The sequence below is a fragment of the Branchiostoma lanceolatum genome, chromosome 10 (assembly GCF_035083965.1).
Source record: "Branchiostoma lanceolatum isolate klBraLanc5 chromosome 10, klBraLanc5.hap2, whole genome shotgun sequence".
Classification (NCBI taxonomy): domain Eukaryota; kingdom Metazoa; phylum Chordata; class Leptocardii; order Amphioxiformes; family Branchiostomatidae; genus Branchiostoma; species Branchiostoma lanceolatum.
The window spans coordinates 5,867,092-5,889,271 of NC_089731.1; the positions used below are offsets into that span (position 1 = coordinate 5,867,092).

The following is a 22,180-nucleotide window of genomic DNA, read 5'->3' on the forward strand; positions in this document are numbered from 1 at the left end:
TCAGTCAAGTTATCCAAGCGCGGTGCTTTTGTACTAGTCTAAGCTGCTGGACATAAGTCTCTGCCATCCATATCTTTGATCCTTCCTTCGCTAACAACATCCATTTTTTCTCCCCAAACCCGCTCCTGTCATAAGATAGTCTCTTTACTCCTTAAAAGCGAGCTAAAGATATCTTAAAAGGAAGAGCACATCTGTCACGAAGTCTACTTCAAAGGGACGTTATGTACAATGGTATAATGCGCTTGCTTTTGACGTGTCATTGACCGCATGCTTGAAAATGTGATCCATTGCTACCAGTGTGTTTAAGTGATTTTCAAAGCATTCAAACAAACACAATCTGTTCAGTGTTACTGCACTTATGTACAGTGTTCAGATACATTATTTGCTGTCGTTTTGAAGGCCCAAGGAAAAAAATGGTTGAAATTGGCAATTCAAAATGTTGAAATAGGCATTTGGCTTTGATGTAATTTATGTAAAGTTGAATTAGAGTTTCGAATCAACCAGAGCAGAATACATTATGCTGTATGATTGTGACTTTGAAAGAAGCCATAACCACGAAAAGTACGACCTTGCTTCTTGTGGCCACTTTATGGTCCTTCTGATTAAATGTTGACCTTTGCATGTGTCAACGTGAAGGCGTTATAAAATCAGTCGTCCAGTTAAGAGGTATAAATATACATGAAACACACTGCTGAGTTACGCATGACCTTTAAACTAGCCGCAGTTTTATCATCTTGCATCGTACACTCAACTAGTTCCGTTTACAACTCGCGAAAAAAGATGGTTATAGTGTGGACTGTGGTATATATTGGGGAGGATCTTTAAACTGTGCCTTTTTAACAGAAAGTTAGACTTGAACTTAGAAGTTCGAATGTACGACATTGGTCTTTGTCCAGAAAATAATCCATCGTTTTCATGACGTCACGTATTCAGATGGCAAACACGTGACCCGAATCAAATGTAGCAGTCTGTGGCGTCCTCCGTCTATTTTCAGATGTGATGATTGTAAGGTCCTGATGTGTATTGCCTTTTTGCATCCCTTTTCGGGTAAGACCCATTCTTTGTGTTATACGTTACAAACGTCAGTTCAAAGACTATTCTTTATAATTTATTCCATTCAACACATCAAATTTATTTAAAGCTACGTGTTATACTGTTTTTGGCATGATATACTATAATTTGAAACTTGATAGTTTCACACCATCGGGCTGGTTACCGCATACACATGTTTGACTTTTCATTTTTTTCCTGCTTGTTCTTTTCTTGTCTTTTTTTATCATGTTAACCGATGATGATTTTTGACATAAGGGATGTACTGTATTGTTGCCAAGGCGCCACTTTTGCTGCACCAGTAGGTACGGAGTAGTGCAAATTGATGGCTATTATTTAATGCACCACCTGGCATCTAATGCAGATGAACAGGTCATCGCTGAGGAAACCACCAGGGACTGGTTCATATTGTCACTTTTATTAAAGTACTAGCGCCTTTGTACGCTACACAAACGAATGTTATTGATACAACATTATTAAAGTCCTACAAATCAATGTCATCATATTACAACTTTAAAGCCAATCAATGGCATATTCCCTTGTGGGCAAAACGCCTCAATATGGACGACAGAATACAACTACCTTGTGAACTCTTTTCTCTTATTGACCGTAATTGGCGTAACACACCAAAGTTTTCCTCAGATATGTTAAAAGTACAGCATGCATTGACAGCAGGTAGGTTTGGGTGACCGTACACATGTATCATACAAAATGGCGTCAATGGCCGAGTGGTTGGGTAAATTAACATTGGATTGAGAGGTCATGGATTTGATTATTAGAAATCACGGCTAGCCGGCTAGCCAATGTGTCCTTGCAAAAGGAACTTTGCACATTCATCGCTCCGCTTAGTGCATGGCCATTTTCTGCGATATTTTCGTCACGTAATTTGGATTTCTTAGGCTCATACATGATAATCCTCGCCTCTTTTGTCCCGCCTCCCCCTACGATGCAGATACCTGTACATCACGGTTGTCTTTAAGGCAGGATTCTCCTTAATCTACATTCTACAGCAATGTTAACACCTTATTGAGGGCAACATAAAGGCTTAAGAAAAGTTAGTCTGCCAGATTTTTGTCTCTTCGTGGATCTTTTTGTGTCTGCGGGCAAGAAAGGAGACAATCACAAATGTCGTTCTCAAGAGGCTTGGTACAATCTTATAACATCCATGTATATTGGAAATGTCTTATCGTACCCAGATGTTTTATTAAAGAATCACAAGACGTAGCGAAAAAAAGGAAGTGCATCGAATGAGTCGCAGCAATCTAACGATAATCTTAGCTACGGGGTACCTTACACGTTTGTACCTTCTACATGGAATCTTTTCTCCAGCCCACGTTACTTTTCAACTTCTCAAAAAGAGTACAGATATCTGCATTACTTAAACATGTAAGGCATAAAATTCTGTTAAGTTGGCCTTCACAAATAAGAGTTTTTTTAAGTAGACAAAAAAGCTTCGAGTCCCATCTCGTCCATGATCATATCTAGCTGGCAGTTTGAAATTCAAGCCATTACGCTTCCTGAATTTCGCATCAACTGCGTTTGGGTGTTATGGCAATTGAAATCAATTAGTACATTGATTTCTCAGTATTAAGTTATGAAACAATGATTACCATGCATACTAGTTATGATTTTATCTAATACTTAGCAACTATCAAGGGACTACGTATTAGAGCAATGCTGTTGTACAATGAATCTAAAGTAATATTATTTGATTAAACTAAAAAGAGAAAATGTTTCAAATATTCAAGGATGATTTTGTGTTCATTATATGCGATATATATGGAAAAAAAGAGAATTTTTTTTGACGCCATCTTTGTCAACAGATTTGTGCAGTGCACTTTTCTATGCCGTTACGCCGACAGCTGCTGTTTATATTTTTCTATAATATAATAGTAATGCGTCAGGAATGCTAAGAGCGTATAAAAGTACGTTGTGTTAGATATTCCTATTTCTAGTAGTCACAGTTCACTTCTTGCTATTGTATATCATAGAAATCATTTTGGATTTGTTTCCAGAAGACAAGATAATCTTTTAGTATTTTTTCCTTTCTAATGACGGCCTTTCGGACACCCGCTGTACCCATGTGCGTCCGTTGAGGTAATGTCAAGGGAAATATCTGTACTCAATGTTAACTATTTTGCTGTTACAAGCCTTCTATTTCCAAGTGATGGTTACCTTCCCTTAAATTCAGATCGACAACAGCAGATATCAGACAGATTCTGCTCTAAACATGGCCGATCATACGACTCAACAGCTGACTGATATCATTCATCAGACGAAACGGTACCTCAGGGATGGTGACAAATATAATCTTTCCAACGCAAAATAGGCCTGAAGCACTGCGATAGCGAAATTGAGAGGACGCATCCACGGAAAAGGGTTGTTAAGTCAGCGGGGTCATCTCGGCGGTACAGCTTCAAGAGGCCATTCCGGAGGACAGGACGGTAGGTTTGATTAAAGCTAGGGGCATTGATAGTACCTTGTATCCAATTTTAAGAATCTCCGACGGCAAAACATGATTGAAGTTTTCACTTGTGGCTAAGCTGCCTGGATTATAGGGCCGTCCCTGCTCTACAGACCATTATCTGAAATTGACAACGTTCTGAACACGTGCGGCATTAAGTTGTCCACTTACTTCACTCTTTTCACTTCAGACCACTTCTCTTAAGATACCACTTTCTCTCGACCTCATGTAACTCTTTTACTGCAGTTTGCTTCCACTCTATGATTCACTGTAGCAAGTTTGTAGTTTGTATTGGGTGGCGCTAAGGGAAGTGAATGACACTGTGTGCTTACTATAGATAACTAGCTGTTCCCAGCGGTGAGACACTAGTCATGCGTGCACACATATACCATTGGAAGCCTGCGTGATCACTCACCACGGGCAAAACCCCGCTGCGAAAGGGACTGACATATCACCCACTTGCTGGTCATCAGTGTTCCATAAATTTCCCATTTAAGGATTATCGAAATGTGATTTTCCCCCGGGAGGCATCCTTCTTCCTTTGCGTGCCAGCGGAAGCCTCCTCGTGGGTCGCTGGGGGTCCAAATCGTTCTCTAAATTACCTCTATTGCCATGACATTTCCAAACCTCAGAAGAGACGGCGTGTTTCCTTAATTCGCAGTGACAGCTCGCGATGTTCAAGGGAGTGTGGAAAATAACAACCAGCTGTTGCTGGTAGGAGACAGGACACATTCCATCTCACTGCTTAAGTACGTATCACCAACAAGCCGCCCAAATTGTCCTCCCATGGCACCAACTAGAAAGGGCAATACGACAAGTTTAGTTAAGATTCATTTGGATTTGATTGCATCAGTGGAGGCAGTTCAGTTACCTCTTATTACATCTTGTCTAGGGTAATATTCCGGTACTTCCGGTCTATTTTCGTTGCACGTTTGCGTATACCTTTGGCAGTAACAGCTGCTTTAGGGTACTTTGTAGTAATACATTTTACAGAGCTCGCGGAAAGAAAATGCGTCTTGAAGCTGTAAGTATGAAAAGAAAATGTATTTTGAAGCTTAAAGTATAACATACGTGCGGTGCACTTTAGTAAACTTCCTGCAAAGTGTTACACATAGCAGAATTCCTCTACTCAATCCAGAGATATTTCTTATGATATGGTTCTTAGTTTTCCTAACTTTTCACCGTGGTAGTGCACAATCTTTGTCCGTCATATATGCAGCAGGATAAAGAGCTGATATGACTATCGGATAAGAATTCGTACAATAGATTTTTGCATTTTTTCTATTGTGTCCTATCTTATGTACTTTTGTTAAGCTGTTGTGAACTCAGCACCTTAATCTGGTCTGTATGTATGTAGCCAGTCTTACAAAATGACATCAATAGGCACGCTGTGACCCCAAACGCTGTTCGAAGAAATTCAGATCAGGTAAGCCAGAAGCCGATAGACCCTGTTTGGGTCTAGCGTCATTCTTTTGAATACTTTGCCTTCCCCCGTCCCCGATTCTTTCTGTCTGTTCAGCCTTATCATCGTGCCGTTGATAGTTGATTCTTTCAAGAAATCGAGAATGACTAGCTTTTTATTATTAGATATCACGTTCAGGCCGATCAAAAACAACACCATTCGTTCACTACTGCAAATGCGTCAGCACCAAGGACAGACCAACTACACTTATTTCGGCACCAACGAAAGAGACGTGCCTACCATTTAAAAGCTCAGCGCGTACGCGGCGTCAATCAGTACAATCATCCGATGAACTGTGGCATTTGTTAGTTCCTGCAGCTGCCTTTGATGTAGTTCCTTACAGTAATTACAGCAGATTAGGTCTTGGGTGTTCGTTAAAGAAATCGCCTAGCAGATGGGACCTTGTGCAAATCTACTGTACTGCACTGTACGCAAGTTTCGGAGTGAAACTTTGCCGAAACGGAAGTTAGGATCCTCTAATAAGTGCAAATCAAGATATAGTACTTGGCAAGGCTTGCAAAGGCACAAATTTGGGGATTGAGTACATGAGTATAAGAGAGGCAATGGTACAAGAACTATGATCTGCCTTTGTGTCATTTGAGTACACGCATCCTGATAGTAGTTACGATTAACGTATTGTAACATTTAAAAAGACGTAACAAAGACTTGTATGAGGAGAGCTGGGCAGGGGGACAATTGTAATCTTAGCATTCATCGGCCCCACCAACACATCGCCTAGCAATCTTTGATTGAACTACAGTTTATGAATTTCCGGCAACAGCTGGTGGCATCTGCTCTGCTCATTACGTCCTCCCTGCACAGGAATTCCTGTAATAATTACCACTGATTGAAGACCCCGGAAAACGCATCGTCTTCTTACGTTCTCCCCGCACGCGGATGAGCACCGCTTGATTAAAAGCCGGCGCCAGAGAAGTGGAGGTCGGGAAAGGGCGGCAATTTTTCACGCCGGTATTCCAGTTCTCCAGATAATACCACGTAATTTTACACACTGGAAATCCCCGGGAAAGTGCAGCTACACGATTTGACTAAACAAAGTCTCGCAGCAACATGTCCAAATCAAGACGGCAGCAGGGATGATAGGGATCACTGAATATCTAAAAAACAACAACGCAGGATTACAGTTAGGTAAAGGAAAGCCGATCCGCGTGCTTATTGTGTGATGTGACTGCGTTCGCTCGTACGGTAAGAGGTTTAACATCATTAATCAAAACCAACAAATCCTCCAATGGGCTGAAGGGATTCTTACTTGTGTTTGAGGTTTTCTTTAAAGAGTTTGTAGACAAAGACACACATTGTGAAGAATTAACGTCAGTAATGGCCATCTACATCAGGACACACCTTCTCTCGGCCGGGGGTGTTATCGACTTCCCAACAACCTTTGACCTATTGCTGACGTCACAGGTGGATAAAACACGTGTCCAAGGCGATGGGGCAGAAAGCCGAGGAAGTCTGTGAGAACCAGTCGAAAATTCCGGTAATTATATTTCTTGTGTTGGAGAACAGTTTAATTCTTCACAGTGTATCTTACCAACTTGGATTAACTTTCCTGCTACGAAGCAAACTTCTCAGTCGTGATGGCTTGTAATGTTATATTGATCTTGGCGATTGACCAGCCAAGGATCATTCTTGGTCTCGTAATTCACTGTGAAACTTTTGAGCCCCAGTTACGCTGACTCACAGATGGCGAGGATAGCACATGTGATAGACATTTGGCCAGCTCTGTAGCTGAACTGTGCTTGTAACAGACGAATGTTAGGTATACGATTTGAAAATGCCACATTTAGTGATGAAATTAAACCCAAATGAAAAAGAAGGACAATTCGGTGGCTCTGTGTACAACAAATATTCAATATATCTATCATAATCATCTATCGTAGAATAAAACTCGTTGCCATCAAGTACTGTAGGGGCATCCTGATGAGATGGCTTTAAACAATGCTTCCAAAAATGATGTGCAACGGTTAGGTGTGACAGGCCATTCAGTGTCACTTAACCAGCTGCTGCCGCGCCGCGTGACAGCGAAGCTTGTGTTTTTACGCCGAAGGGCAGTTTTACCGGCTATATAGATAAAGATATACCGATCCCCTTGCCTTGAATTTGAAGGAGACAAATATAGATATGTCTATGGCACGTAATAAACTCCGTTTGATTGAGAACATAATTAATTTGTTCACCATAACATGCATCTATCATCAACAGCTGTCAATTGTAGCGAACGGTGGATATCATAAAACGTACCTTACATTCAGTATTCCACAACTGCATAACATCTATTATTAACATAGGCGATAAAATTACATCTATACGGTTAATAAGCAACATTGTAATAAATAACGCATGGTAAACCAACCAAGCATTGAATGATACTACAGAAACAGGAAAAGGCCTATTATATAGTAAGTATAGTTAGAAAATGATGGCTATGAATTATTTACTGATCCAGCAATTATTGTGTTTACCTGAAAGATCGATAATAGCTATTATGTCGTACGCTATTTAAGAAATATAGGAACATAAAATGAAGGGAAATTAGCCATATAAATTGACTAAATCAACATTGATGATACGGTATCATAAAACATAAGATTTTACCCTCATATAAAAATGGCAGTTTCCTATATAAAAGACCGTGCTAGATCAAATACAAACACCCCATGGATACCAGTTATCTTACGTGAGAGTATGAAAGAAAAACATTGCATCAAACTAAAAATACATGATTGATTAGTATCAACACTGAGAGGAAAAAGTTTGGTGAATCAGGAGACAAGAAGACAAAAGCAAAGTATAAGAGATGAATTTTTTGATAAGGAAATGTAAAAAAATATTGCACCCCTTTATGCTTTCATAGTTCTTCTGTCATTAAAACCTTTTTCTTGATTACGGTATTTAATGATATGCACATGGCATTTCATGTTTTGTTCCAAAATATCTGCCCTTTCACAGATGAAAAAGATAGCTTTCGGGTGTCATTCAAGAAATCAAGCTGGTTCATATGGCCTAACGAAGAATACATGAAGAAACGAACCGTGGTGTAGCATAGGGTGTGATGAAATAAAACTCGAGTACGAGCAATAATGGTATAACAAATAGGGTGTCACGGGAGGACGTACCGCGAGTAACCAGTGTTGCACCTGCGAAGCTCTCGGGGAATTTGCTTCATTCTAACAAGATAGGAGAAGCAAAACACGAGAGAGATCTGTTCACGTTATACTGAGTACGACTAATGAAATATGAAGTACGATTCTTTCCAACGTGCGAAGAATACGCGATTGCCAGGCAATACTGTGCTCATGCGGGCGCTTTAGACAAGGCAATGCTGTGCACATATCCACATGTGGGCGCTTTAGACAAGGCAATGACAATGTTGTGCACACGCGGGCGCTTTACACAAGGCAATGTTGTGTACATATCTACATGTGGGCGCTTTAGACAAGGCAATGCTGTACACATGTGGGCGCTTTAGACAAGGCAATGGCAATGTTGTGCACATGCGGGCGCTTTAGACAAGGCAATGTTGTGCACATATCCACGTGTGGGCGCTTTAGACAAGGCAATGCTGTGTGGGCGCTTTAGACAAGGCAATGCTGTGCATTTGTGGGCGCTTTAGACAAGGCAATGACAATGTTGTGCACATGTGGGCGCTTTAGACAAGGCAATGCTGTCAATATATGGGCACTTTAGATAAGGAAATACCGTATAAATGTGGAGCTTTATGCAAGAAAATGCTGTGTACATGTGGACACGTTAGACAAACCAATGCTGTGCACACGTGGGTATTTTAGACATGGCAATGCTGTGCACATGTAGACACCTTAGACAAGGCAATGATGTGCACATGTAGGCATTATGTGCAAACTAAGCCTGACAAAGTTAAACTGTAGAAAGATCTGCAATGATCCTACAGATTCATCAAATGAAAATAGGTGGTTCAATCTATGTTCCCGTTCTGTATCAGGTTTATCTCATAAACTTTACTCCCAAAAGAAACAATCGGTCGATAACAGGCATATTTCCAATTCGGTTTTCATACTACTAAGGGCTTTGCTATAACAATATATGCTATAAAGATAATATGATGAACGCTCAAAGCCCACCAGAATTTAAAACACTTGATCCTATTGGTAGATTCAAGTGTACTTTGATAGTTGATACATCTAAAGTGTTAAAATAGGAATATACTTTATAGATGTTATGAAACAGTATTGCTAACAGGCATCAAACACTACTAGTAAATATATACATGATATAAGAGTGCACTTCCTACGTCCCTGCGTAGGTTAGATTTGTTTTATAGTTGAAGAAACTTTACGAAAGTAAAAATACTTTTGTCGTTTCAATAAAGTATACATAATTTCCTCAGCTCTCTCCGTCTGTAAACTACATTCATTCTACATTTGTCCCTATTTTGTGGTGTCCTTCTGGCAAATGTATCAAAACAACCCTCCAGTTGCTTAAATCGTTCATGTGAATCATACATGTCTCCTTTTTTACGTTTTATTATTTTTCTTTTTAATGCACTGTAATCACCTCACCAATTTGTGATTCTTTCTTGATTACACATATTTATCTTAAGCGACTTTAAGGTTGCAATATATAAAAACTATTGCGAGCTATAGTAAATGTATTGAGTTGTCTGCATGTTACTTGATTATGAAGATGTCAAATTGTTGTACAATTTTCCGCAGTAAGTGTCAATAACAGATAGTCACTTGCGTCATACCTTATACCACAACATTTTATTTTGTGTCATTAGTGTACGAATCAATTCTTATTATCATAAATTGCAAATAAAAAGATGTGATGTACAGCCATTTTCTAAGAAAAACAACATATTTTCACTCAATATAGGAGGTTTACTACTTTCACTCTCTTTACAATTTGCTAAGTGTTTTGTTGATGCAAAGCGCATCTAATTTCGGTCATTTAACATCGAAGGAAATCCGTGTTGTTTGAAAATCCATGTTGTTTGGAAATTCATGGTCCTTTAAAAGCTACCCCAGTCCAGGATATCCTATGAATCAACCACACGTATCAAAAGTATTCATAAGAATGGGTTATTGAAAACGCGCCTTTGACGCGAGGCGCTTTTGTCAAAACGCTACTCTTTGTCAAGCTAGACTGAAAGAACGCCATATGTATACAGTTCGCTTTCAAAAACAGATGTCAGAATGAAAAGAAAAGAAGATAAAAAGCCTGTTTCCCGTAGCAATTACTCTTCTGTATTCAGTGGTTGATATTGAACGGTGTCGGTAACATTCACGCTTATTGTTGCCATCCGTTTCGCTGGCTTATTGCGTAGCGCCGGATCAATAGCCGGGTAATATTCACAATATTGTGTGTCATCACCCGGCCATCCGTTCTGATCCACCCTTTATTTAATCACACTTCCGGATCGATAAAGCTGAATGGACCCAACTTAGACGGTTAAGCTGTAGCTTTCCGAATGCAATGGAATTTTTGCGATATTGGCCAAATATATAGTTTGGATGAAGGTGAAGGTAGTTCCATAGCCTTTATTGAGACCGCATGGACAGTACGTTGTTATCCACTGTGTCTAGGGCACGGTATGTATAATGGAAGGCGGAAACCATCTCTCTCCTTCTACTGCCTTTCAACTCCACAACCGAAGTCACGTATCCATTGTTAGACCTGGGTGAAGTGAGAAAAGTCGTGCAAAGTGCATTTCCAATAGGCCCAACATCGGTGAAATGTCAGAGGATTCAAAGTCAGGTTATACACCTTAATCGTCGCACCAACACGACGTTACACAGTTTTGGTGTGACACAACCAACCGCCGACAAGGATCTAAGATAGTCTTTTCGGTATTGCAAGACAGTTGATCCAACGATACGCGCACGAATATCCTACGATTGCCTCCAGTTTGCGACGGTAGGACGATCGTACGTCGAATGTGACTCGGTCTTTAATCGAGTAATGTGGGGTCTTGTGGCGTAATGGCATGGTGTTCGACCCAAAACCCAGCGGTCCCGGGTTCGAACCCCGTGATGTCACCGATGTTGTGCCCTCGGGATAAGGCACTTTACACGACTTTCCTTACTACGCCCAGGTGCAAAAATGGGTTATTGTTCTCTTAACGTGGCACTGTCAATATAAGTTATACAAACTTGAGCGCAGTACCACATCGTCCTTGTCTGTCCAAAAGCGAAATAAATAAGATCGAGAAATGGTCGCCGAGCCTGCCTACCTAGGACTTTTACATGCGACTCTCTTGATGCTTGAGCTGAGAAAAATCAATCTCTCCCCTTTGCGGTAGCATGATGTCATTGAGAAACGTCTTGAAGGCGTCGTAAAGCGAGAGGGCAGTGGCAGTTTGATACCTTCAGGCCAGATTCTCAATCTACGTATACCCGTATATCTATATCGATCCACTCAACTGCTCTTCTGCATACGGCAAATGGAAGATTCACAGAGTGATTTTGTGAATGTTAACTTTTGTCCGTCAAATTCGCCATTTGCCGTGACGTGGTCAAATCCTGACTATATTTATTCCATTCTACCTTCTAAAGACTTCAGTAAATTTTTGTATATTATTTACTTATATTCATGTTTAATTAAGAGAGACGGAACGTTGATTTATTTCGTAGTGTGTTTCTGTTTATGTATTTTTCTTCAAATTGTTTTTTTTTCTGCAAAGGTCATATGCAATTCGCGTTTAGTAAACCCTTTACTTGTATAATTTTAACTTGCTTCTACTGTAAAATATATCAGAGAAAGGCGACACCATTGTTTACAGTTGAATGTGGCTGGTGCCCCACACCAGATCCCCGGTACTGTGTTGAGGCAGCCCTGTAGTGTGGGGCGTGTGCAGTTGACTATTGCACAATGCTTCACTCTCCGCTGTCAGCTGTCTCTGACGTACCCATGGCAAACGTACTGGCACCCCGCACGGGGCCTGATCGCCGACTTTCTTCTCCGCAGCTTTCACATCTCTCTCCAAGAACGAGGCACGGGAAGCAGAGCGGAGACATAGCCTTCTCGTCTAAGGTTCAGTCGATGATTTAAGAAGGCCCTACCTCCCTACAGTGATGTCTCAGATAAAGTAAGTACATCTGTTTCGCTTTTTCTTATCTAGTTTCAAGACGCAACCGTGGGCTTCTGGCCTCTAGAAGTCATCCGCAATCGCGGGCGAAACTTATGCATAGGAACATTTAGATATAGTGGTCTTCTGATCATGACAGCAACAGCGAGACATAACGCACCGCCGTGACAGACTACGTCCCCAAATGCATCGCTTCGATCATGGCCGACTGGAAATCGTAATCCACCGTTAAGAGCAATTCAAAGGCGCATATCGCACTTTGCGAGACGACAACAAAGGGTAATCTATTGTCTGTTATCGAACTAAAAACCTTTCAGTGACTTTTTTTGTACAAAAGGCCGCAGGGCTGCTATCGGCGAGGTCTCGGTCGGTCTTAGTTTACGTGCAGGATATATTCAATCGGACCGGTACGGCGTTTGGGATTGCCTGTTTCGTAAGTATATAGACCGTTAGTTTTCGACCAGAGCACTCCCCAGTTGCAAGAGTCATTCGTTCAAATATCGGCAACGCAATGATGGCGCCCCGATATGGGGTAGCTGGGCGTTATTTAGATAGTTTGAATACTTGTTCTAGCTGGATGTTATTGCCAGGGATGGTCCTACCGACCTGGATGCTTCCATCGTTATTCTACTTTGATTCTTGCACTCCTCGTCTTCTGACAGACCAGTATTTTCAAACTCGGCGTACCCTGTAGTTAGTCTTTGCTAGAATATCGAACAGAACTGCGCCGCACTGGCTATAACCACACACCAGACTGATGTAGTGTAATTATTTTGAAAATCGAGCGGGAATAGGGTAGTAATTCGGGCACGTTTTACGACTATTACCTCGGCTCTAACCCGAAGTGCCATTACCTATCGGAGACGTGTTTTATCCAGCGGGCTTAATATCCGCGCACGCGGGGACGGGACAGTGCCTTTCCGATAAAACACGTGTACCAATCGCGGGACGTAGTTATTAGGAAAGCAGCTTGAGACTCGTTACACGTAGCATCTATTAAGCATAACGTTCCATTCCGTACGTCTACATCTGGATACTTTCACGCGGCTTTCGGCGGCCACTGTGCCGACCATGGCGGCAGCCTCCCCGCTTGGATAATCTCCGCAAGGCACCGGGGGACGCTTACACCGCTGTGAGCTTAGACACAAGGAAGACGTATGCTGGGTTTAGGGTGAGGCTATCTCTTGATAGTATAACTCTGTTAAAGAGGTAAATGATTACCGTCCAGGGCATATTCACGTATATGGCCTATTTCGTTATCAATCAACCCGTAGCTGAAGTAATGGAAAATGTTTCTCGTAGCTGTGTAAACGTTCGAACCACTTAGAGCTCTGGGAGAGAGGGTGGAATGTATGATAGAGATTTAGCTGGAACTAGGGATTGAGGGGAAATCTTTAGAGACAAGGCCGTTGCAGATTTGAAGGCAGCACTGACGCGTGACGGCTTGGACGTCAAGCTGCTTGAAGGGGCGGCGAGTAGAGAATAATGGAAGATGCCGTCATTGGTATCATTACCTTTCTGATGTGATACCGACGTGACGCTATAATCTTTCATTTTTTTTTACTTAGCTGCACGGTCTCGCCCATCGCTTAGTCAGACAGGCTCTGAAGGACGGACGGACGGTTAGAAAACGGCGACGTGGCCGGGAACAATCTAAAGCAACCTCGGAGCAGATCTAGAAGACGCAGAGCACCTAGCTGTTCCCTCCAACAGTCCCTCCAACATCTGTGCAGTAAGGAAGAGGATGAGAGGTTTCAGCAGCTACGTAGCGGTGACGTTGCTACTTCTCGTCAGCGAATGGGAAGGTAAGAGAGTTTAATTGTTTCTGAAGGAAGGGCCTGGGGGTCATGCTAGCGGAGCAATCAAGGGTCACGATCGCGGAGCAGACGGTGGGCAACCGCTGCTTCATAACCTTCATCGATTCGAGAGCGATCGAACATCGTCTTCCGGCACATCTCCAAGCTTATATGTTAAGTTACTATAGGAGCGGTTGTAAGGTTTCAAATTGGTTACTGTGTGATCCCCCCCCCCTCTCTCTCCCCTGCTCGTTGCCCATCTATCCTCGTTGAGCGCAGGGTTGTGATTTACTAGCTAGCATTTCGCCTTTGGATAATGAGATAGAGGTTTGGAATTTTGACCTGCACGATATTGCACGATGTCACCATAACGTCGCTATGACATTGTGTGGCATCAATTTCGTGTATAAGGACAGCCACACCTGGAGCCGATTAATGAATCTGGAGTTGGTCCAAACCATCCAGCATCAGCAGAATAGGCGTGGTACCTATGGCACGATGTATGAGTTCCGCGATCCAGACACACATTCTTGTTGTTGTTGTTGACATTGCCTGTATATAGCTAGTGGCAAACAGGGCAGCATGTTTCCTTCCTGTTTTAGCAGCAGGGTATATTCTTTTACAGGGTTTGCTAGCCCTTCCCCTTTAACGTGCTCGAGGCACCCTCTCAGTTTACGTACCTTCCGAATGACGGCTGCAGCCCCAAATGAGATGACCTTCCCGGTATTTCAAACATGGTCCCCCAGTTACTAATTGATTGGAAACAGAAGTTCAATTGTGTGGCTGCTACCAGTTGGGACATCTATTGCTGTTGGCCTCTTTTGGACCGGCATTAACCAGACTACAATACCGAGCTACAGAATCACAGTTTGCGCCAGAAAACTGTAGTTTAGAGAAGGCTCACGTAACAGCGATAGGCGCTTACATAATTCAATTTTCCAACAGCTGCTATCTTTGTCATGTTTCGTCTCTAAGCCCCTTCACTCTTGCAATGAATCTTTCATCGCGCTTCTCTCGTTTTCAAAGATTGAATACAGCAAGCAGTATATTATCGATCTGAGCACGTTTCTAACTGTATCGTGTAACATGTAAATAGGGTTAAGGTAATTTTTGTCAGAAATAGATACTTCTTTCACCTGACGACTAGAGCATAATTTGTCGCACATGCCTCCTTCTCTAGGGAAAGGAAAATTGAGAACCTCGGTCAGTAATTGTATACTCCGATGAAAAAAGGCTGGTAGGTCTTGAATAAAGAAAAGTATGACGACTATCAATACTCAGTGATTATTGATACTTCTTTTTTCGCGTTCTGACGTAATCTACATCTTCAAGCTTGGCTCATTAAATCTTTAGGCAGAACGTAATAGCACGCCAACGTAATCATATATGGTTGTGTCGCGCATATAAGGACAGTATATCGTATGTAGGTTTCATAAATTCGTGTCCAAAGAAATGTAGCGCCCGTTATACCGATATGCAACGTTGAACAAACATCCACCAGATGTACAGTAAACGCATTTCGTTCTGAGGGATCTTCAGACCCCCTTCTATATGTATGCAATGCAAATCAATGGATGTAGACGCAATGGTCCCACGACCAGCATGTTTTGCTTAAAAAAGCCTGCAGTTGCGGACAAAAGTCGACTTTCTAGTAGCAGACGCCACAGATAAGCTGCCCGTTGGGTTGCCTACTCTAGGCTACCCTTATCTGATTTCCTCACATCCATCCGCTCGGTCTTTACGACATTATCGCGGCCTGCCACCGACCCTCGCGTGCCGCCGAAGAATTATCCCACAAAAAACTCCCCGTCAAAACGTCAGGAAACAGTCTTGAACGTGGGAGAAGACGAATCATCCCCTCCCCACGGAGGTGAATAATTTTGATGAATGTAAACCTCAGTGTCATTATCCGCCATACAGGAATCCGTCTCTGCCAAATATGTGCCCACAAAGCCAATGATTACAGGGGGATGGGGAAGTTTTGTGAAAGCAGCTCTCTTCAAAATTACGGTCTCATGCGTCTGCATGGCATGGATGGCGCCAATTTCAGTTTTTAAGTGAAGTGTTTTATGATTTATGACTGGGAAGTACACAGGGAAATACGTCCTATTCAACCATCCCGGTTGATGTTGGGAGCGGCTTCCTGGATGTTGCTGATACCAAGAATTGAGTAACAAGCCGTCGCCCACAACTTGGTGGGATTGTTGCGACGGACATTATACATGTCTGCAGAAGGAAGATAGTTCGAACGCCTTCATTTGAAGATCCCCACTTGCGAACGAGAATCGTATGGTTAATGGTTTAGAAAGATTTGAGCGGTTTGTTTTCTCGGGCTTGCTTCAGTATAGCATTTTTATAATATATATTAGCTTTTCACATAAATAATACAGCCTTGAGGCAATCATGAACATCGTCCAATAGTCTAGATGTGCTTAAACCCTATCGCAGGATCTAGACGCTTAACGGGATATAAACTGATAACTGCATAGACGAGGAACTGTTTTGTTTTTACTCAACGCATCCCTCATTTCCCAAAGCAAGGCATATAACGAGGTGAATTCCTCATCGTTAAGTCAATTTCTTTCACCTAAATTGATTTGATGCCAATTTTGGTTGGATCTCAAGAACAAAGGCATGAACAAAGCGCAGTTAGTAGTATGGTTGGAATAGACACATAGATATACACGATAGGGATAAGGTCGTTTGAAGCCTACTACATAACCAGGAAAGAGTCATGAGTTCGGCTAAGCATCGATTAAATACAAAGATTACGCGGAAATGTGCTGGGATTTTAAAAAAGCCATCGTAAGAAGTGGACTTTTCTGGCCCAATTTCCAGGAGCTTATCCCAATTTATGTGGCCAGAAGGGACTCTGGCTGATAAATCTCTCCTTGATGGGACCCTATAAGCCATAGACAAGAAGGCATGTATATTTCAAAAGCAGCGTGTCCGTTATTGCTGTTAGTAAAACGAATACCTCAAAAGTTATGGATGAAGAACGGTCTAACCTTTTGTTATTTAGAAATGTCAGAGATGGTATTAGTGTCACAACATGTCCCTTGTGGTCTATCTAAAAGATAAAGAGCTGCTTGTCCAGACGCCGATGGCGTTATTGGGTAATTTTCTGATGGAGACTCAGTCTGTTTTTGACACTCCTTTCCAATTTGTTTCCAAAGAATGGTAATGTCACCGAGGCCTTTGGTCGCTGTTACAATTGCCCGCTTGACCGAATACGAAATGAAATGTAGAACGTTTGGCGGCACAGCTATTGATCAAGCAAATAACGTGCCATTACAACCTTTCAAAACTTTCTGGCCTTAAAACTTTCAGTTGACTCTTAGCCAACGAAGGTCATCATCGCTTGACGCGAATGGTTGAAAGATTGCGAAAGATCTGAGCCTATATGATGCGTTAGCTGACATGAGAACTAAATTCATCTTCATCTATCAGAAAAAAAATCATCAGAACTGTCTTTGGATAGCCCAAAACATAACTTCAACACAACCAAATCAAGGAGTATCTTGCAGCTACATGTATCTAAGTTACCTGAAGCCCAGGTGTTGTACACAAACATGTCATGTCTAGAACCGTCTCAACCTTGCGCCATCTTTTTTCAACCTGACAAACATCTAATGATAACAAGATTACCTATTTTCCTACATAGCAACAATGCCAAAATACCGGCTTCGTTTCATTGTTTTCACGGCTGGTTGCTGTAGACAAAGATTCTACTCAGGAAAAGAAAAGAAAAAACTGGCCTCGTCTTCATCCATGATTGACAGCATCATTCAAAATCCATCATCAACCGTAACGAAACACTCATGATGATCATCGATCGCTTTGAGAGCCGGCTTTTTAGACCCCTTTAATCGTGAGAGAACTTTTAATAGTTGATTAGCACCGTGGGCTGCTTAATGACACACCCAGGACGTCAGAAAAGATGAGCCAGTGACATGAAAGGGACACGTATTCATCAAATCACCTGGAAACGTCGATGGAGACTAGACATCCAGGTCGCTGGTTCAAACGTGGAGTTATGTAGAGAATATATGAGAGAATGTACAATCCCACCCTCAACTGTAAAGGAGGCCTACGTGTCGAACTGTCTGGCATTTTGAAACCAGCCTCTACCACTCCCGCGAGCCAAAATTAGTCTTAATCTTTTACTCAAACAAGAGGAAATTAGTGACTCATTAGCGTCAACATTATCTAAATCCTGTCTTAGTGTTGTTTCGTTTTGGACTTTCTAAAAGTTGTCTGGTGAACCTCAGATCTTACTCCAGTCACTGACGAAAAGCTATCTGAAACGTCTGACCGTTTCTAAAATCTAACCGTTGCTTGAGCAGTTGCTACCGTGTGAGTCACCTAGAAACTTTTCGAAGAAGCCGGGTTCGATCGCGTGACCTTCGAGTGAAAAATACAACCGCACTGTGCGGTCCCACTGGGTTGTTTCCCTGAATACTGAGGAAGAAACTTCATAAGCTCGGTGTCCAAGAGGACAGAGAGGATTTACAATGTGCGCTTGGCCATGAAAACCGATTATGGCTTAAAGGGTTCCATTGTACAGGCAATTCCAGTGTGCCGCGTTGGGGGACCTTAAAACATCTCTACTGCATTACGGTTTATCCTTCCGCAGATATTGTGTATAATGTTACATGGCGTTGGCAAGGTATCATGGGCGCCGCAACGTTGGTGAGGCGTCACTGAAGGAGTCTTTTGTCTAATGCGCTCCCTAATTGACGAGGAAGAGTGGAAAATATGTACAGCACGGTGCTTTGGTATGCCGTTTCCAATGTGATGTTGTAAATGTTATGTTTGTCTAATCTCTCCCCATTGGCCCTTCCATGACTAGTTTGCATTCGATGTGGGTGTTATAGGTCTTACGTACTTATAAAGATAGCTACACTTCAATCTCGATATTGCTCTATCATTTGTCACTATAAATAGTCTAGGAGCAATCGAATCATAATGATGATACGTCACTGAGTGTATACAAATGTACAAGGTAGATGGATTCAAATTAGAGAAGCAGAATCAAATCGAAAAAAAAACTAGAACAGATGTCTGTTCCTGTTCTACCGACAAAACTGTTTTGATATAGTCAAATAGTCAGACGTCCCCTAGAAAACGTTAAGTAAGCAAACAGCACGTTCTTGTCGAGGCCTCTAGCCAACTATACCTAATGCCCTTTTCTCCGAATGTCTACTGATGAAATTATGATATCGTCCAACGCAATGCATCATCGGTTGAACACGAGACTTATCTTTGCCTACAATACACCCACTGTCTAACACTGTGTTCTTTCAACTTAAGAGACGTCCCAAGCATGCATCTTTCTTACATCCATTATTCTGTCATAACCTTAATTCCTTCTACTACATCAACACACCGGAGGAAAAGACACCGACAGAGCGTGAGGCGGGGGGCTGGAGGTGCGTCAGAGGAGGGGAAGGATAACTAGGATACGTCAGTCAAAAGCGCGCCCCCGTGGGTCTAGCTGTCTGACATGGTGGGCGCGAACATGGGCGTCAAACGTGGCGATAACATTTACGTGATTAGCATGGTAAGGCACCTCCAATAGGATAGGAAACACTGCACGAAAACACAAATTTTCGAAAATTTCTGGGCCCTGACACAACTGTAAAACTTGACATGTTCGGGCTGCATACAGGGTTTTTTTCGGTGCTCTGTGTCCTGTCCTTCATATTCCCGTACATCCCTCGACACGCCCGTACACGGAAACTTGCGAGACGCGTAAATATGATATTTGGCTCCACCCCAAAGAAGATTCAGGCTTCGGTGGATCTTCAACCGATCCCTTGCCAGTTTGCGAGATGGATGACTTTCTAGTTCACACTCATGAACGAGTGACAGGGGACGTGACAAGCTTCCATGCACCTTTGACCTGTTATCAAAGTCACGTGTCTATCAGGACTCGCGTCTAAAGTTGTGGGGCAATTATCCCAAGAAAGGCCAAATGGTTGACCGAAATTCAATTCAATTCAATGCCATATGCTTAAACTTAACATTAGTTTACTATCAAAGTGATATGAAAATGGCCCCTAATCTACCTCTATACTTAGCAATCAAATATTATCTTCATGTAGTGTAATTCGTTATAAATGGAAGGGATTTACTTTGTCCACTGCTAAGAACAATACCAATGGGAGGTAGGCTCCATTATAGACTTCATGGTATATACAGTTCTTTTTTCATTTGATATTGTTGTTGGGCCATGTTCCCGATGTATTTCCCTTTCCGATGATTGAATACATTGCTGTTGCTATGTCTGTATCTACCATTAAAAAAGAACTCAGATTCGCTTTACACGGAGGTCGATAATGACCAGAGGTCGTGTAGTCATCTATAAGTATTCGCCTTTCTTTCAGGTTAGACAGAATGAGGACATATTAGCTTTGCCTCAACAGGCCTAACTGGTCCAGAATGTAGGAACTATCCTATAATCAGATATGAATCACTGGTAACCTACTTTGTCTTTCAATAATAAACTATAGGGTCAACAAGATTAACCAGCTCGTAAACTATCGCTTCTTTTAGCGTGTTCGACCAAATTAAACTTGATTGAAGTCAAGATAAAGGCATAGGTCGGTAAATAAATGGCAAGAAAAACATGGAGCTGGCTGATCGATAGAATTGAGCTGCAAGGAATGAAATACTATTGTTGTTCTTGTTTTTTCCCCTTGGGTAGAATAAAATCTTAAAATCGAAAAGCAATAAAACAGAAAACAGCGCGGCTCTAGTCTGAGATTACGTTTTAAAAATTCATTGGTACTTAGGGAAATACAGTGAGAATTACTGTCGTCAAAGAATCTCCCTTTTGTTTAGTTGATTTAGTACGCCTAAATCAAAATGTTGCCTTTCTTATATTGTTTTAGGTCACAAGTGTCTGATGTCATATATTCGTCGTGTGTTTATCATTGTGTTCCATGCTACTTAGATAACAATTTAAATGGTAATCACTAATACGTATCGTTTTAACCCGCAATTTCATGTCAAATATCAAAGTAAAGCTGACTAAGCTTTAGTCATGCATAACATGGAGTAATATAGCAAATAGAGATTGACGATTAGACGGAAATCCGATCGCAACAAAAAGAACTTAGGGCTCTCTGTCGATAAAATAGAAAGATATAACTCCGGTATTTCATGCACAGTCACTACTGAAATAATCTAACACAGTTACATGTTACACAATTTGAAGTTGCGTACACTTCTCAATGCATTAACCCTGTGACATTTCCCCGTATTGATCTTACGGTTGAGAACTGCTTCCGAAATCGTTCTCTTTCTCGGAACGCACTATTAGATTTCTGGGTCAGAAAGCGCGAAGATGGACACAAATTAAATTACGATAAGCGCTGACCCCGTCAGACGCCGAGAAGAAAAATCACGGGCTTAAGGCATCGGACTGAAAACAGGAACGTCTGGAGCACTTACAAGGTTAGGGGTCCGAAAACGTGATGCGAAGTACCGAGATGTGAGACAGATTGTAATTATGATAGCTCCCTGTGAAAGGAATTTCATGTCTGCTGAGATGTACAAAGAATGAATAAAAGAAGAAATATCGATTCGTTTGTGAAAGTAAAAAAAGGATAATTCCTGTCTTTTCTTGTAAAAAGAATGCTAATTTCGCAAAGGATGATGAGAAATCACATTTTGCTCTTGAGAAACCTATACAAGAAGCAAATAGAATGAGACTCAGCCCCGAAGTGAACTAAATATTACAAAAGATTATGGCTATCATGCCTCTTCTTTGTTAACTCGATATATTTAAGTATGTACTTAAGTCAGTGTGTATCCATTTGTACCGTTACGAAAGATGGTATTCCATATCTGTACAAAGAGTAGGCAGAGAAGGCAATGGATGGGCGTCGTTTTCATCATCAGTTCGGTAAAGATAATGAAAATGTATGGTATATTTTTTTATTCACGTCACATTTCCCCCCTGCAGTATTTGTAGGCCAATTTTGTTCAGGAATTGCTTTCCTGAAAAATTAGTTTTCTCGAGCTCACTGCCGCTAATGTATGAACCTTGCCAGAAGATCCCTGCAGCAGTCTTTGAGGTTTAGTTAAGATAGTTTCTTTACGAGACAACTTATCCAACCAGCATCCGTTCATCACATCCTCTTTCCGTGCCCTTTTATCCCCTCAACGTCTGTCAGAAGTCAATTACACATGTTCATCTTGCCTGAGGTTGTCTACCTTTCTTTACATTTGCATGAAAAACAACTTTCCTTATCGGCATGTACAAGGTTGCTTATCTTAACCGTTAGCATTCCATTTATTCAAACTAACATATTCAT

General features: G+C 41.7%; 2 protein-coding genes across 3 annotated transcripts in view; both read left to right on the forward strand.

Moving 5' to 3' along the window:
• The first annotated feature begins 10,242 nt into the window (after positions 1–10,242).
• Positions 10,243–22,180, forward strand: part of LOC136443579 (caveolin-2-like) — a 144,790-nt gene continuing 132,852 nt past the window's right edge. Inside the window, exon 1 of the mRNA XM_066440868.1 lies at positions 10,243–10,256. The gene's annotated coding sequence lies outside the window, so the exon portion shown is untranslated. The remainder of the gene's footprint in view (positions 10,257–22,180) is intronic.
• The window catches only part of LOC136443575 (protein amalgam-like), a 57,677-nt gene continuing 47,363 nt past the window's right edge, over positions 11,867–22,180 (forward strand). The window contains exons 1-2 of one of the 2 annotated variants that reach the window (XM_066440864.1): positions 11,867–12,060; positions 13,629–13,865. In XM_066440864.1, the coding sequence (XP_066296961.1) occupies positions 13,805–13,865 (61 nt within the window). In that variant the 5' untranslated portion in view covers positions 11,867–12,060; positions 13,629–13,804. Of the gene's footprint in view, positions 12,061–12,822; positions 13,232–13,628; positions 13,866–22,180 lie in introns of those variants that run through there. The other variant, XM_066440865.1, reaches the window with a different exon arrangement.